This window comes from Polypterus senegalus, chromosome 13 (genome assembly GCF_016835505.1).
Source record: "Polypterus senegalus isolate Bchr_013 chromosome 13, ASM1683550v1, whole genome shotgun sequence".
Classification (NCBI taxonomy): domain Eukaryota; kingdom Metazoa; phylum Chordata; class Cladistia; order Polypteriformes; family Polypteridae; genus Polypterus; species Polypterus senegalus.
In genome coordinates, this window is record NC_053166.1 from 24,170,402 (window position 1) to 24,187,968 (window position 17,567).

General features: G+C 35.7%; 2 protein-coding genes across 4 annotated transcripts in view; both read left to right on the forward strand.

The window, feature by feature from the left end:
• The window catches only part of LOC120542149 (protocadherin gamma-C5-like), a 497,784-nt gene that overhangs the window by 247,897 nt on the left and 232,320 nt on the right, over positions 1–17,567 (forward strand). The window contains exon 1 of one of the 3 annotated variants that reach the window (XM_039774378.1): positions 3,953–6,523. The exons of the other annotated variants lie outside the window; for them this stretch is intronic. Within the exon in view, the coding sequence (XP_039630312.1) occupies positions 4,115–6,523 (2,409 nt within the window). The 5' untranslated portion in view covers positions 3,953–4,114. Of the gene's footprint in view, positions 1–3,952; positions 6,524–17,567 lie in introns of those variants that run through there. 3 annotated transcript variants of the gene reach the window in all.
• Positions 1–17,567, forward strand: part of LOC120542151 (protocadherin gamma-A8-like) — a 209,998-nt gene that overhangs the window by 142,611 nt on the left and 49,820 nt on the right. The gene's annotated exons all lie outside the window — the stretch shown is intronic.

Consider the following 17,567-nt stretch of genomic DNA (forward strand, 5'->3'; position numbering starts at 1 on the left):
GTGTTGTGTATTTATATAGAATCCAACTGAGGACCTGTAAGGTGTTTGCTTTTTTTGAAACAGCAGACTCTGATGAAGTATGCAGTTGTGCATCAGGACCATCCCCTTCTTTTTCTATCCTGGTAGATCCAGTTTGTTCTCTTCTCTCATTATAATAATGGATACTTTTGTAGGGAATTTTCAGTTTCCAGGCAACATGTTGCAATTACAAAGTTTTTTTCTGATAAACAATTAGGATTAAAAAGATGACTTAAAGACAAGATAAGTGAGTTTACCATTAGGACACTGAAGGCAGAATTGCAGAAAATGGGGCTTTGCAGTCCAGTGCAATTAACCATTTCAAGCAGTATCACCATTAGCACCACTATGAATGTCTTAAGTGTATTTTTAAGTTAACATAATGGTATTTTGATAAATATATTCAAATTCATGTGTTTTTCTGTAGAATATTTCACAAGGGCCATTATTATTATTATTATTATTATTATTATTATTATTATTATTATTATTATTATTATTATTATTATTATTATTACTAGTCTATTTGAGTTCATGCCATAATACAACATAATTACTGGTTCCATTTCTTAAGCCTATGGTTAGAATGAGGTAGATGTCTGTTTAATGGATAGTGCCTTTCTTAATATATGACATGTTCCAAATAGTGTGATATTTTGTAATTCTTGTATTTTGATGCTACCCAAGATCTGTTGGGTATACTTCTCCATTCCTTTCTTTATAAGTCCCAGGGGTCCTATCACTATTGGTATTGTTGTGGCTTCCATTCCACACATTTGTTCAATTTTGATTTCAATGTCTTTATTTTTTGATGTTTTTTCATTTACTTTCCTGAGGTCTTTCTTTCAGTCAGGATGGACATATCAATGAGTAGGAAGCTTTTATTCTTGTTTATTCTTAATGACAATGTCTGGTCTGTTGTCCTTCATCTCACAATCTGTCTGTATTGGCATGTCCGATAGGATTGTGGTGTTATCTTTTTTCTGTTACTGTTTGGAGATTCTCATATCATTTTTCTTTTGTGTTAATGTTGAATTTTTTGGAAATATTCCAGTGCAGGTATGTGGTGACCCTATTGTGTCTATTAAGGTGTTCAGTTTTGGCTAATTCAGAGTATCTGGCCACAATATAGTCAATGGTTTCCTGGAATTGACCACATATCCTGCACACTTGATCTGTGCCATCTTTTGAGGATTATTATTATTATTATTATTATTATTATTATTATTATTATTATTATTATACCATATATTGTACATCTGTATGAATGTGACATTAATGGATGATGAGTACAACCTACATTGATTTTTTCTTGTCAAACGTAGTGAACTCTGTTGTGGTTATTAGATGATACAGTGTTTGTATGTTTAAAATGGATTTTGAGTTTGGATTCCCTAAAAGTAAAGCCATGAAAGAACTTGAGAATAACTAAACATAACTTAATGAAATGTAATATTAAAACATGTATTAATGCTCACCTGTAAATACACTATAAATAATCATTCACAGTGGGCGGCACAATGGCACAGTGGGTAGCATAATAACATTTTATTTGCCTTCTTAGTGGTTTCTGAACACTGATGGGAAGTTGATAGCGTTGAGTCAACTGCGACTCCAAAATCCTTCATAGAAGGTGTACTCTCGATTTTCAGACTGCCCATTGTTTTTTTCAAATATAACATTTTTACTTCCTGTTTGTATTGCTTTACATGTACTGGCATTGAATTTCACCTGCCACAAATCTGCCCAAGCCTGTATGCTTTTCAAGTCCTTCTGAAATGATTTAATGGATTCCAAATTGTCTGCCAATCCACATATCTTTGTATCATCCACAAACTTAACCAGCTTGTTACTTAAATTCCTATTAAAATCATTTATATATTAAAAATAACAGCAGCCCAAGCACTGACCCCTGTAGAACACCACTCTTAACTTTAGCCAATTCTGATGAGGTTCCTTGCACCATCACCTTCTACTTTGTTCATCTAAAACAATTTTGCATCCATCTAAAAGTATCACCCTGAACTCCCACTTCTCTTACGTTGATGCCCAACTTCTCATGTGACACTTTATCAAAAGTTTTCTGAAAGTCCAGATAGATAATATCATCTGCTCCACTTTGATTGTATCCTTTTGTTGCTTCCTGATAGAATTCCTGCATGTTAGTAAAACCTCTTCTGAACCCAAGCTGACTGTTCAGAAAAACTCCTGTACTTGCCATGTGCTGCTCAATCTTATCCATAATAATTCCTTCCATTAATTTTCCTGTGAAGCATGTTAAGCTTACTGACCTAGAGTTGCTTGGATCTGCACTGTCACCCAAAGGGGCTAATATTTGTCATTTTCCAGTCCTTTGGAATCTCCCCAGTGACTTCCTAAAAATATGTGTCAAGGCAGTGGTTCTCAAACTGTGGGGAGGCCCCCCTAGGAGGGCGTGAATTAACAAAAAGGGGGGCGCGAAGATGTGAAAAAAAGAAAACAAGAATCGAAAATATGAAAACAACATCTGTTGAAACCAAAACAAATTAACTTAAACTACATTCTGATACTAGAACAATAAATATAGAGCTAGATAAATGTCGATAAAAGTTAAATAGGTATAATAAAATATGCATCTATGATATTTCATTAATTAAAAAAGAACAAATTGGTATTAGTGGGCTCCTTTTAAAAAAACGTTAGGGGGGCGCGATTAAAACTGTTAAGAAAACTCAGGTCGCAAATACGTAAAGGTTGGGAAATGCTGTGTCAAGGGTTTATATATGTACTCACCAGCCTCCTTACAAATATTATCTGTTCCTGGAGATTTGTTTGATTTCAGTTTATTTAATCTGAGCAGCACTTCTCCCTCTACCTTTTCTAAATCACTCAGAACCTCCTTAGTAATCCCTTTTACCGCTGGGAGGGTATCCACTTCCTTATGTGTGATGACCTCAGCAAAATGCAAGTTTAGAGCATCCACTGTTTCAGTGTCTGTATCTTTTAATTCCACTTTACTATTCTTGATGCACTTCACTTCCTCCTTGACTCTTGTTTTACTGCTAAAATACTAAAACAATCTCGTAGGGTCAACTTTCACCTTATCTGCTGTAGTTCTCTCCAACTGACTTTTAGCCTTCCTAATATCTTTGTTAATGGTCGCCCTTGTGTTCTTATAAGCCCTAGAATTCACTGTATGTGTTTTCATATATATTAGTCATTCACATTATATTTAAATACATATTTGACCATGAGAGAAATGTTGTACCAAACTTATATCTGTATTTTTTTATATACATATTATTCTCTATTCACCTGAAGTATACTTCTCCTAAAGTCTTGCATTCATTTAAACAAAAGAATCACTTGTCAGATTATCTGAGGATTTCAGTGCAGTGGAATATTAAAGAGAATCTACACCTGAAATATTTTTTTCAGTGAATATATATACGATGTTATCTTAAAAGATAAAACTATTATAGGATTTAAATTGGTACATTGATTAGTAAGAAACTGTTTATTTATTGATTGACTTTATTTCTCAGACGATTTCTTCTTCAGCTAATGTTTTAGAAAATACAAATCTCACAAATCATTCTATGATCAAACTACATATTCCTTGTGAGATAACTGATCATATACTTCAACAAGCTAAAGCATTTTAATAACTGATTTAAAAAAAAGATAATCAGTAATAATTTCTGTGTATTCATTTATGTTTACAAACACAGTTTTTAAAAACAGATGTTAACCAAAATTAGCTGGCATTATTGCAAAGACAAGAACTTTAATAGCATGTCTATATATTCTGCATTTATATACTTGAACTGCGAGTGCCGCTGTTGATCAACGAGGTGATTTTTTTGAAGCAGAAATGCAGCAGCACCTCCCCTACCACAGCTTCAGTATCACACAGACAGAAGGGCCTCGACATTCACAAAGACGGGAATACAAAGACATACACTGGATATAAATATTCGGCACTTTTTACACCAATGATTGAGGATATGCAAGCAAATTCTTCATCGTGCAAAAGGCGACTTAAAAGGAAATTTGAAACCATTAATTTTCATCAGTAAAGGATAGCGCTTTGTTGTTCTCATATCATTAGGAAAAAATGCTACCCTGGACATTCATTACGCAGGTACCGATCCTATTTGTTTTTACAGAGTGTGTATTTCTAGTTAGTGCAGAGGTCCGTTATTCTATTCCAGAGGAACAGGCAAGAGGAGCTTTCATAGGTAATATTGCTAAAGATTTGGGATTGGATCATCAGAGACTGAAAACGGGGAAAGCTCATATATATACCGATGGGGGCACCGAATACGTAGAGCTAAATGTAAATAAAGGGATTTTAGTCGTTAAAGACAGAATCGACAGGGAGCAGATTTGCGGTAGAATAAGTCCATGTTTATTACATTTTCAGATCATCCTTGAAAATCCTATTGAATTTCACAGAGTTACGATTGATATCACTGATATAAACGATAATAATCCATTTTTTTCCAAAAATTTTATTCAGTTAGAAATTAGTGAATTTTCTCCTCCGGGAGCAATGTTTACTCTACCGAATGCAGAAGACAGCGATGTGGGTGTAAACAGCTTGAAATCATACACACTCACACCAAATGAGAATTTTAAATTAAAGCTGCAGACGCAATCCGATGGCAGCAGCTCTGTTAATCTATTGTTAGAAACGCCTTTGGATAGAGAAACACAAGAAGAGCATGTTCTGCTTTTAAAAGCGGTAGATGGAGGGGAGCCTCAGCGGTCTGGAACAGCTGAAATAAAAATTATTGTTCTCGACGTCAATGACAATGCTCCCGTTTTTACACAGGAGGTTTATAAAGCTTCTGTCAGAGAGGACTCGTCGATAGGTTCTGATCTGATAAGGGTACAGGCAAATGACGCAGACAAAGACTTGAATGGGCAAATTAAATATTTTTTTGGACATGTACCAAATCATGCTAAAGATTTATTTGCAATAAATGCAGACTCAGGGGAAATTACTGTCATTGGTCAAATTGATTATGAGAGGACTAAAGTGTTTGAGATGACAGTAGACGCCAAAGACGTTGGTAGTCTTATAAGTTCTAGCAAAGTTATAATTGAAGTAATTGACGTAAATGACAATGCGCCATTAATTAATCTCATGACAGTCTCAAGTCAAATCTCTGAAGACTCTTTACCTGGGTCAGTGATAGCAATTTTTAACGTACAAGATAAAGATTCTGGAAAAAATGGAAAGGTTAATTGTTTTATTATGAACAATAATAATTTCCCATTTAAATTGTCATCGTCCTTAAACGACTTTTATACTTTGCAAACAGACGGGTTTCTAGATCGTGAGAAAGTGTCGCAGTACAACATTACTATTGTAGCTAAAGACGATGGAGAGCCTTCACTTTCAGCCACTCAGACAATCACACTGCAGATTAGTGATGTCAACGATAATGCTCCAAAATTCGAGAAGGAGCATTATAAAACATACATCATGGAAAATAACGCACCAGGGGCTTCATTTTTCTCGGTTAGAGCAAAGGATGATGACTCGGGCCTCAACAGTAGAATTTCTTATTTCATTGCAGAAACAGGAGTTAATAACATCTCAGTTTCATCATTTGTGTCTATTAATTCAGACGAAGGTGTTCTCTATGCTGTGCGTTCGTTCGATTATGAAGAGCTGAATCATTGTCAAGTCTCTGTGATAGCTAAAGACAGAGGGTCTCCACCTCTCAGTTCCAGTGTAATAATAGATGTTTATGTTCACGACCAAAATGACAATCACCCAGAGATTTTATATCCATTTCTGAATAAAGGATCTCCAGTTGCTGAATTCATACCTCGTTCTGCTGATGTTGGCTATCTGGTTACTAAAGTTGTGGCTGTTGATAAAGACTCTGGACAGAATGCTTGGCTTTCTTATAAATTAATCAAAGTTACTGATCAGACGCTATTTGAAATAGGCTTACATAATGGAGAACTAAGAACTCTCAGACAAATTATGGAGAAGGATACAACAAAGCAAAGACTAACTGTTTTAGTAGAGGACAGCGGACAGCCTTCGCATTCAGCGACAGTCAATGTCAATGTCGCAGTCACTGATAACTTTGTATTGGCGATTTCGGAGTTCAATGATTTCACACAAGAGAAAGCCAGTAATGGAGACATTAAGTTTTATTTAGTGCTCTCCTTAGTGATCGTCTCTTTACTTTTTGTTATTTTCCTTATAGTTTTAATGTTTTTAAAATTTCACAAATGGAGACGCTCGAAACTTTTCAATGATTGCCCCAATGGAACTCTCCCCGTTATTCCTTATTACCCGCCCCGTTATGCAGAAGTGGGGGCCACTGGGACTCTTTGTCACGTTTATAATTATGAAGTCTGCCTCACAACGGATTCAGGAAAAAGTGAATTCAAGTATATAAAACCTCTGATACAGAGTACAGTGGGAATGGATCCAAATGAAACCGAAACAAGGAGTCCCATGTCGAGTGATTTAATTGCTGAAGAAGATCTTATGCAGGTAAACTTATACTTGCACTTTGTTATATATTGAAATGCAGTTGTTTTATATTTTATAGATTATGATAGTGTTATGTTATTGCATTTTTTTTTTTTTTAAAAAGGGTTTTAAAAAACCCAAATCTGTTGTTATGGTTTTATATTCATTATATATTCTGGAAAAGATTGCAATTTTAAAATGTAAATTAACATATTTTATTTAAGAATTGTAATAATTTGTCTATCACCAGTGTATTTGTGAATCAATACAGATGAACAAAGTATGATTACAACAAAATACCTATACACAAGTTACTCTGCACAAAATTTCCATTAATTGGAGTAAGAAAAAATGTTTCGATTTTCAAAAGGACTTTAAAGTGAGAAATAAATCAATAATATCTTGAGATATGTAGATTTTCATCACATTTTTATCACTACTTTCCTATTGTTTTTAAATGCATTGTAGAGCAAATAGTTTATAGATATTGCATTAGTAATATGGATGTAGGCAAAGACACTTAATCAGGACATTTCAACATTCTCTGTCAAAAATTACCTTTTTTCAAATAAGCATTTTTTATTTTCTTATATGTCCTTGTGTTGTTAAATCTTTTTCATAATGATGGTAACAACTGAAATAACCACAAGACCAGCACAAACAACAGGAACCTTTCCTGTAAGCATTGGATACATGGCAGAAATATTTCCAGCTAAATGTTAAACCCTGGAGGGCTACCTCTCAGTTTCATGGGGCCAAATTAGAATTCTTGAAATTTTCGGGACGATTATGGAAAAATGAAATACTGAGACAAAAACGCAAGCACATAAAGGAAGAACATGGTATAATTCTTTAGTCACAATGACTTAGAAAGAGATTCAAACTCTGAATGTGTGAAACATGACCACCATGCTTCCACCACATACATTTTAACATGTTACTTACAAATTTCTAAAGTTGTTTACACACATAAGTACACCTAAACATAATCAATGCCAAGGTCCACATCCGAGACTTACTGTATTGGCAGCTGTGCATCAGGCCTAAAGGACTATAGCAGCCAGGAGATGCATTATACAGTAAGTGCTGCTTGCTGTCTCCGTGCCAACCCCTTTCACACCACCAATAGCAGAACTTCTTTTGCGTCGGCTTCCCCAGGTAACAAACAGCTGTCATTTCTGCCTCACAGCATCAGGATTTGCATGCGTTTTACGTGTTCCCTCCCTGTATTTACAGTATGATTGCTTTGAACAGAAGTCAATGAGTATACTCACTCAAACACAATTGCTTATGTATTCTCGTGTTCTTAGCAAGAGTGACTCATGGCGTATTAAAAAAATGTTGAGATCTAGTTTGTGCCACTTTAGTATATTTTATCTCACACTCTGCCTTTTTCATTTTTCATATGTTTCAGACAGAAATTGCAGCATGCAGATAACTTGCCTCTTACAAAAATCTCAATCTTTAATTAAAAATGCGACGTATTGTAATCTGATCACTTTAGATTTTTGTTATTTTACAAAGTACAGTGAAAATTTGATGTGATTTTTTCTCTAAGCTGGCTGGCAGGCAGTCAGTGTAAGTTTTGCTCTGTAGGCTGTGCATAATAACGGCACAGAATGTAATGGATGAAAAGAAAGTGTTTTTTTTTTTAATTGTATGATTTGAGTATGTATCAATCTGTTATTACAAGCCATGGCAGAACATAACTGTTAAAAAAATAGAAGAGCAGAAACAAAAATAAGATGATCAGCAGAAAACAGCTTGACACCGGGGGCTTGTTGGGATTTTCAAAACTTCTCCCACAACGGCGACTCTGAACAGACAAATGAACAGGAAATGTATTCTTACTTCAAGAGAAATAGCTTGAAGAATACCTGATAACATAATTATTTCCCATTTCAAATCAAGGATGCCTCATTAAATTAAAAAAGGCATATTTAAAAAAAAAAAGTGGTATATTTGGTGAGTTTGAAGTCTTTTTCATTTACCTATGAACCCTGGTACCCTTCAGTCCCATTGTAAGCAGCAAGAACAGAAAAGGGATTTTTTAAAATTAAATAAAAACACTTCACTTTAGAAGCCATTGTATGTGTTAAATCAATGTATTCCATTGTTGTGAAGAAATAACTTTGACTGGAAAAATGTCACTTACCCATTAAGTGAACAGCTCTGGTGACACCTAAGCGAGCAGTCTTGTTGTGTACAGTCCACTGTAAATGCTAAAAGCCTGTTTCTGCTTTAAATGAAATAATAACTTCAGCAGGAAGTGCCTTAAATAAATGTACATTATTGTAAATTACAATATTTCTGTTTCTCACTTGGTAAAGATGCATGATATCACCTTTGTGTAAAAATTGTTTCTAAATTAAATAAGTTTTTAAAATTTGCAAAGGCATTACATTTTTATTTATAAATCATTGAAACGTTCAGGACTCTTTCTGAACTATTTTGTAACACATGGATTTACTATTATCCCAATCTTGTATTTGCATTGTGTATATTCATATACATTAAATGCTTATAATCTTCTTTTATTTCTAATACTGTGCTACATAGACAGATGATCAGTATACCATATTGTGTTTTCTTGTAATGCTATTCCAAAGTAAATATACAGTGTAGGCATGTAGCATAATGTTAAGTATTTGTGGTAAAATATAGGAACATGTTTCACTGTTACCAATATTTACAAAAACTCTTTCATAATCATTAATCTTATACTATTTCTTATGCACTTCATTATTAAAATTAAGCTATTATTATTGATGCTTATCTATGCATATTCTGCATCCGTTTAACTCTTTGTATGAGTTATGGCTCCTGTTTTGGCAGCATTAAGCATAAAACAAAAAATAGCCCTTGAGATAAGTAATTCATAATGGAGCACACCCACGCGTGTGGATCATAGATAAACACAGAGTTACTGACAAATCCAGGGGTGTTCATCTCTGCTCCAGAAGGGCCAGTGTGGCTGCAGGTTTAACGTCATGCCACTTTCTTAATCAGTCACCAATTTCTACTGTTAATTGACTTCTTCTTCCTTCATTGTAATTGTCTCGTGCTTTAAGACTCAGTCCTATCCATTGTATAGTTTTTGCTTTAATAGCAGCAAAACAAAATTGAGATATGAACTAAGTGAACAGATGACCAAATAAGTCAGGCCTCAAATCCCAACCAATGTTACTCCAAGCAGTTTCTTAATTAGAAGCCAATTCGTGTTGTTAAATAAACTTGCTATTTAATTCCATGCTGTGCTGCTCCTCTCATTCTGCCACAGCAGACATTTCCAAAAGTGTTGATTTTCTCTTTTCTAAGAACACAGGCAAATGTTTTAGTAACCTAAAAGCAGGTCAACATTACTGAGCTCTTCACCATTCTTTATTTTCAGATATTGGATGATGGATGCCAAGTTAGCTGGTCATATGTTAGCTCACCAAGTATCTCATTATTGTTTCTTTGATAAGTAAGGGCAAAAGGAACAATTAAGTTGTCTGCGTCTTAAAAAGCAAGTCTTTAGAAATGAAGGCCAAAGAAGTCAATTATCCGCAAAAACTAGTCAACTGTTAAGAAAGGTGTGACAATGATCTGATTTGCACACATTTGAATTTACCTTTCATTCTCCTGTTACTATATTTAATCTAGTACTCTCTGATTAGTAAATCGTGAATTTTAGCTTACTGGGTTTATGCTATAAGTCAGTATGAGAATATATTTGAGTGACCATTTGGATGTGCTCAGGTCATTTTTGAGAGTTGGTTTTGACCTCATCTTTGTAACAGTTGGAATAGACGCCTGTGCCCAATAAACCCAGAATAAAGAAAGGCAGTTTAACAATTGACAGATGATTGAATGGATGAATGGATTAAGCTGTTCAGTATAATACTTTTTGGCGTCATTGAAAGAAACTGTAATAAATAGAGAAAAGTATTGTAAATATATAGAGAATGTGCTATATTCCCATAACCTGGAAACTAAACCCCACTTTCTGGAAAAGCAAAGTGCCAGTCACCGTGTCACCATCTGTATACTTACATTACACTCAGTATATTGTGAATGATTTCAACCCAGATGGATTTTCATCAAGTACTGTGATATAATGCTATAAAATTAGACCTTCTTCATATCCAAGAATCATTTTTGACACTTTAGTTTTACAGTGTGTTTTCTTTAAACCTACACCCTTTCTTTTAGCAAGATTTATAATTTGTTAATAACATTTTATGAGAGCTATTCTAGCTGTTCTATTAGAAAACATTACTCTCTCTTACATGACATTTTTAAGATTAGTACTTGATAATGAACTGGATATTTCTATATATATATATAGGATAATTTCATTATTTTATAATATATGTGTGCATTGTTCCATGAAAGCTATATTTATCTTCAGTTCAATTTTTAGTTTAAAATGGGAACTCGTTTTAAACTTTTGAATGTTTTTAAGCTGCCGGCTATGATCTTATATTTGAATACATTAGCCTGTTAAACCTATCATCAGTGTAACCATTTATACAGCATGTTTCAATATGGGGTGGTCAAAGGTCTCATTTATATCATTTAATCTTTAAAAAAAATGTATCATTGGTCATACTGAGTGGCACATACATTTTCTCACATAACTAAACTGTAAGAAAGAAGCCCCTTACAGTTCCTAAGTTTGCTTTATCCTAAATACACCCCAGATACCAGAGTCCTCTGCAACAGTGAAAAGATGACTCCAGGATACTAATTATAATATGACTTTCCAGTTGTTCTCTACCCAATGTCTGTTTTCTTCTGCCCTTTTCTTTTTAATTCTGCCTCTAAAGCCAGTATCTTTGTTTGATCTTTTCTGCAAATCATGGTAGTATTAGGCATTACATTTAAGTAGGACCCGACTGTAGTGTATTTGCTTTCCCAGCAATAGACTCTGATGTAATATGCAGTTCTGCATCTTGACCGTCGCCTTCTTTATCTATTCAGATACATTCAGTTTGCCCTCTTCTGTCAATTTAGTAATAGACATCTTTGTATGAAATTGACAGTTTCTAGGCAATATGTCAAAATTGCAAAAGTTTCTCTAATAAGCAATTACCATCTATATATATATAATTCACTAAGGCAAGACGACCATGGAAAGCACGCCGGAAGAGGCGTGGATTCACTAAGCCGCCGACAAGTGAGACACCTATGGCGCACGCAGGAAGGAGCCACGCCCACCAATTCCAAGATCATTGAATACGACGACAACTCGCAGAGCCACGCCCACCAACTCAGACGCGACGACACAGAATAAATTTGTGTCATTTATATTCGTCTGTCGTAGAGGCAACATGCAGCTCTGACCCACGCTGACTGTTCATAGAGGCATATTTCTCGTGGAGGTGAATCGCCATATGCAGCGTGTAAAACAGTTTGCAAGGGGTATCCCATGGGATCCTTAAAACATTCCTTTACAACTGAGGTTAGAACACAATGAAGTAAGCAGTCTTTAAAAAACGAGTTTTCGGTTATGACGCACGACCGCGTGACCATAGCAAACTGTTTTACATGCTACATACAGCAATTCGCATCCACGACACTGATTACGTCCCTACCCTTTGTAAACCCACCCCGTTCATGTGACTTGGTGGATTATATATAAAAAAGCCAGCCGTAACCGCAAAGAACAATGAAAATTCAACGTGGAAACCAACTGAGGTAGTGTTTGGAAAATTAACAGTCAACGTGACTCACAGGTGCGTGTGGACTGTACACAGACGAAAGCGACTCAGGTAGGGAATTGGGTGCGGGCACATAAGCGGGCAGTGCGTACTGAACGAGCGCTGTTCAACCCGTCCTTCGCTTTGGAAGGAGAAGGCGTGATGGCGCTCCTCCGGTTTTTAGTCACGGACAATTGTATGTTGGTTCGTAGCGTGCATTGTTGCAATGTTACTTTTCTTGGTGGTTTATTAAATTACGGATTTTTCAAATGTTTATTTTTTCCTCTGTGCTTAAAAATCATTTAAAAAGCGGCCTGATTATGCGGCGTATGCTACGCCGCGGGTTGGCTAGCTTAAAATATTTAATTAAAGATAAGCGAAGGGAGTTTACCATTACAGCACACAGAATGTTCACATAAAATGTGTTTTGCAGTCATATGTAAATAATAATTTAAAAATCAGTAATTTCAAGCACTAATAACCATTACCAACACTGAACTTGTAATGTCCTGTGTCGATTTTAAGTAAATGTAAAAGTATCTTGGAAAAAAAAAAACTATCAATTTCTATAAAAAATATGCCAATTTTGGAGTGTGTCCAAAGTTTGACTGGCACTATACACACACAGACACAGACACACACACATATATAGCCATAAACTCACTGGCCACTATTAGGTACGCCTTGCTAGTACCAGGTTGGAACCCCTTTTGCCTTCAGAACTGCCATAATTCTTTATGCCATAGATGCAACAAGATGCTGGAAACATTCCTCAGGGATTTTGGCGCATATTGACATGAGAGCATCACACAGTTTCTGTAAATTTGTCGGCTACACATCCATGATACGAATCTCCCATTCCACCACATCCCAAAGGTGCTCTATTGGATTGAGATCAGGTGATGTTCAAGAAACCAAGCTGAGATGATTTGAGCTTTGTGACATTGCATGTTATCCTGCATGGAAGTAGCAAAAGAAAAATGGGTACACAGAGGTCTTAAAGGGATAGACATGGTCAGCAACAATACTCATGTAAGCTGTATCATAGAAACAATGCTCAGTTGGTACTATGAGGCCCAAAGTGTGCCAAGAAAATATCCAACACTCCATTACACCACCACCAGCAGCCTGGGCCATTGACACAAAGTGGAATGGATCCATGTTTTTATGCTGATGATGTCAAATTCTGACCCTATCACCCAAATAATGCCCCAGAAATTGAGACTTATCAGACCAGACAACATTTTTCCAATCTTTTATTGTCCAGTTTTGTTAAGCCTGTGCAAATTGTAGCCTCAGTTGCCAGGTCTTAGCTGGCAGGAGTGGCACCAGTTGAAGTTTTCTGCTGCTGTAGCCCATCTGCTTCAAGGTTCGATGTGTCGTGTATTCAGTGATGTTCTTCTGTATACCTCAGGTGTAACTAGGGGTTATTTGAATTACTGTTGCCTTTATCTCAGCTCGAACAACCATTCTTCTTTGACATCTGGCATCAACAAAGTTTTTTTGACCAGAGAACTGACGCTCATGGCATGTTTTCCTTATTTCGGAGTATTCTCTGTAAACCCTAGAGATGGTTGTGCATGAAAATCCCAGTAGATTAGTATTTATATATATATAGATCTATATATATAGATATATATACTGTAAGAGCTACCTTGGCCACAGACAGACATGACACCGCAATGTCCAAATACACACAAGTTTATTCCACTATTTATAAAACTGTTTACACAATTGCACTCAGTCCTTGGTCCTTCAGGCTTCCTCCACTCCTGTCTCGCAAGCTCCGTCATCTTCCACCCAACACTGGCTCCTTTAGTGGTGGCTGCAAGCTCCTCTTATAGCCCACCCCGAAGTGCTTCAGGTGGTAATTACACTAATTAGGCTGCGCTTCTGGGTGTGGCTCCATCACATCCCAAAAAGGCTTGTTAAGTCATTCCACACCCCCAGAAGGTGGCCACAGAGCCCAAAAGGCATGAACTCCGGTGTTTCACGATTGAGGCCCCGATAACGCCCAGGGGGCTGCTCTCTTGCACCTAGGGAAGGATAGTGCCCCTTTCCCGGTCCGTCCGTCTTCCAAGCATTTGTTGTGGGACAAGATCCCTAGTCATCTGCCACTATACATATATATATATATATATATATATATATATATATATATATATATATATATATATATATATATATATATATATATATATATATATATATATATATATATATATATATATATATTGTGATATTTGCCCGGACACCACCAGTCAGTAACCACATCTTTACAAATTGCACAAGTTTATTAAACATTAATAAACACAGTCCCATCACTACACACAATGCACTCAGCAATAATCACCCCAATAAATCTGTTTCTCAGTCCTTGGCCGCCTTATCTCTCCTCCTGGGAGCTTGGTCCTGCTCCCACTCTCGACTTTGGCTCTCCGACTGTAAGGAGGCGGCCCCTTTTATGTGTGTGTTCCATGTGGCTGATGACATCCATCCTGGTGTGGCGGAAGTGCTGCCCTTTGCACCGGAAACACTCCAGGCGTCTCTGGCAGGTTCCTCCTCCATCTTGCCAAGTGTGGCGAAAGTAACTATTTTCGAGTCCTACAATGCTTGAGATGTCAACCGCGGGTCCCAACAGGCCAGAAGCTTTTTGTTCTTCTTTCGTGGTCCTCTCCTGCTGCACAGCGGTTGCCCCCTCGTGGCCCGGAAGCTATTCCTGCCACCTTCCGGTCCTTTTAGGCATCCCGACCAGGTATGACACCGGCCATCTGCCACTATATATATATATATATATATATATATATATATATATATATATATATATATATATATATATATATATATAATTTTATGGCATTGCTTTCTAATTGATTCCTCCACAATGGTCACCAATATTATTATACCGTATACTGTATAGTTGTAAGAACAAGAATGTGTCATTAATGGTCGTGACACTCACATCACACTCATTTACATTGACTTTTTCTTCTCAAACATAATGTTCTTTACTATGTTTAACAGTTGAACAACAGTGTCTGCATTTTTAAAAGACACTTTTTTAGAATCCATTAAAATGAAACTGTGATAGAACTCACACATTACTTAATGAAGTAACAATAATTTTTCTCTTCATTTGTTGCACATGATTGTTAATAATTGAAATATCTCTTTTGCGTGTTTGAAGAAATGTATTAACGTTCATTTTCAAAAGCACTAAATAAAATAACATTTGACAGTGATTCTTGAAACTTTGCTCTCTAGGTTTTCATGTCATTCAGCATCAAACATATGTACTTCATAAAATAGAGTCAGATAATACTACTTCCGTGTTTATCTTTGTACAGAACAAAAAAAGCATATTATGTTAAAGGTATTTTGAAGAAAAAGTTTTTACTTTGTAAAGAAATTTATAGTACAAAATGTTATAGACTTTATAAATTAACAAATATTTGAGTATCATTTTATTTTTAATTCATGGTTTAGTTTTATTGACTTTGAAAAAGAAAAATACTTGGCAATAAACTTGTCCTGCTGGCTGACACCTCCAGTTCAATTCTGCCCTGGCAATATTATGAAGTGTGCCTTTTCTTGCATCTTAACAGTGTTTCTCATGTGAATCACAAATGTTGAGTGTTTTAGATTTGTCAAAATAGAATTGGCCTTGGATGAGTGACAGTGGATTTATGCGTATTTCTTGTGTCCTTCAATGAGTTCCCATGCAGAGTTATATTTTGTCTTGTGCCAAATTACCCCATTAGAGGTTTCTGCACCCAGCATTACTGTCGTACGAATAATGACTTAGAAAATAATATTTTAGTTAAACATCTGCCATGTTTATGGTGTTTGGTGTATTGTGTATTCTATGAAAACTGTTACACAATTTTTTATTGTAACAAGGTTGTACAGAGGCTAGCTCTGCTGCTTAATGAATTAAATATAATAAAGTACTTTTTCGCCCACGTCCCAGATAATGCCCGAGATTTATTTGAAATAAATCCAGATTCAGGAGAGGTCAAAATGATTGGTGAAATTAACTTTAAAAAACCGTTACACAATTTTTTTTATTGTAACAAGGTTGTACAGTGGCTAGCTCTGCTGCTTAATAGATTAAATATTTGAATTTAGTGTTTTTCATGTGCTCAGTGTCTTCATGTGACCTCTACACCATTGACAACTGACACAGGACAATTGATTGGGGTTGTTTGTGTGAAACAGACCTGCAAAGGGCTTTTTAAAATGAATGGTTTACAGTTAAGTAATTCCTAAACCCTTGCACAGTGTTTTTAGATTTGTCATTAGTATTATATTTAAGCATATACTTCATCCTTAGTGAAACATTTTGGCAAGTTTATGTGAGCAATATTTATATGTATCATTTTCTTTACTTACCTGAAGAATACTTTTAGCCATCTTCAGTGATGTTCAAGAATCCTCCACACCAATACCTAAGGGTCATGTATCAAATAATCCGTGGGTTTCCAGTTCAGAGGACTATTAAAGGGAATCTAATAACTGAAATGAAATTAATGTATATTTTCCGAGTGAGTAGGTTGGACAATGTTTTCTTAATAAACAAATAAATATTTAATTAAGTAAATAATTGGTGTTCAGTAAGAAACCGTCTTTTTGTTAAAAGTTCGAACGCATATATTTAACTGGAACATTTTTCTTTGGTCAAAACCCTGCAAGATACAAATCTGACAACTAATTCTATACACATTCCTTCTGAAATAATGATTTATTGTTATAGTCATTATTAATTAATATTGCGTTCTTTAATGAATACAAGAGTATTTTTTAAATTGTGCTTTAAGTAAAAAAACAATGGATATTATTGCCAAGAGAAGAATATTTATAGTGTGTCCACATTCTGCATTTATGTACTTGGACTGCGAGTGCCGCTGTTGATCAACGAGGTGATTTTCTTAAAGCAGAAATGCAGCAGCACCTCCCCTGCCACAGCTTCAGTATCACACAGACAGAAGGGCCTCGCCATACACAAAGACGGAATACAAAAAGCATACACTGGATATAAAGATTCGACACGATCTACACAGATGATTGGATATATCCATGCGATTTCTACAAAGTAGGAGATTTACAAGGAAACAAAACATCAATGATTGTCTTCAATAAAGGATAGCGCTTTGTTGTTCTCATATCATTTGGAAAAAAATGCTACCCTGGACATTCATTACGCAGGTACCGATCCTATTTGTTTTTACAGAGCACGTATTTTTGGTAAGTGCAGAGGTCCGTTATTCTATTCCGGAGGAACAGGCGAGAGGGGCTTTCATAGGTAATATTGCTAAAGATTTGGGATTGGATCATCAGAGACTGAAAACAGGGAGAGCTCATATATATACCGATGGGGGCAC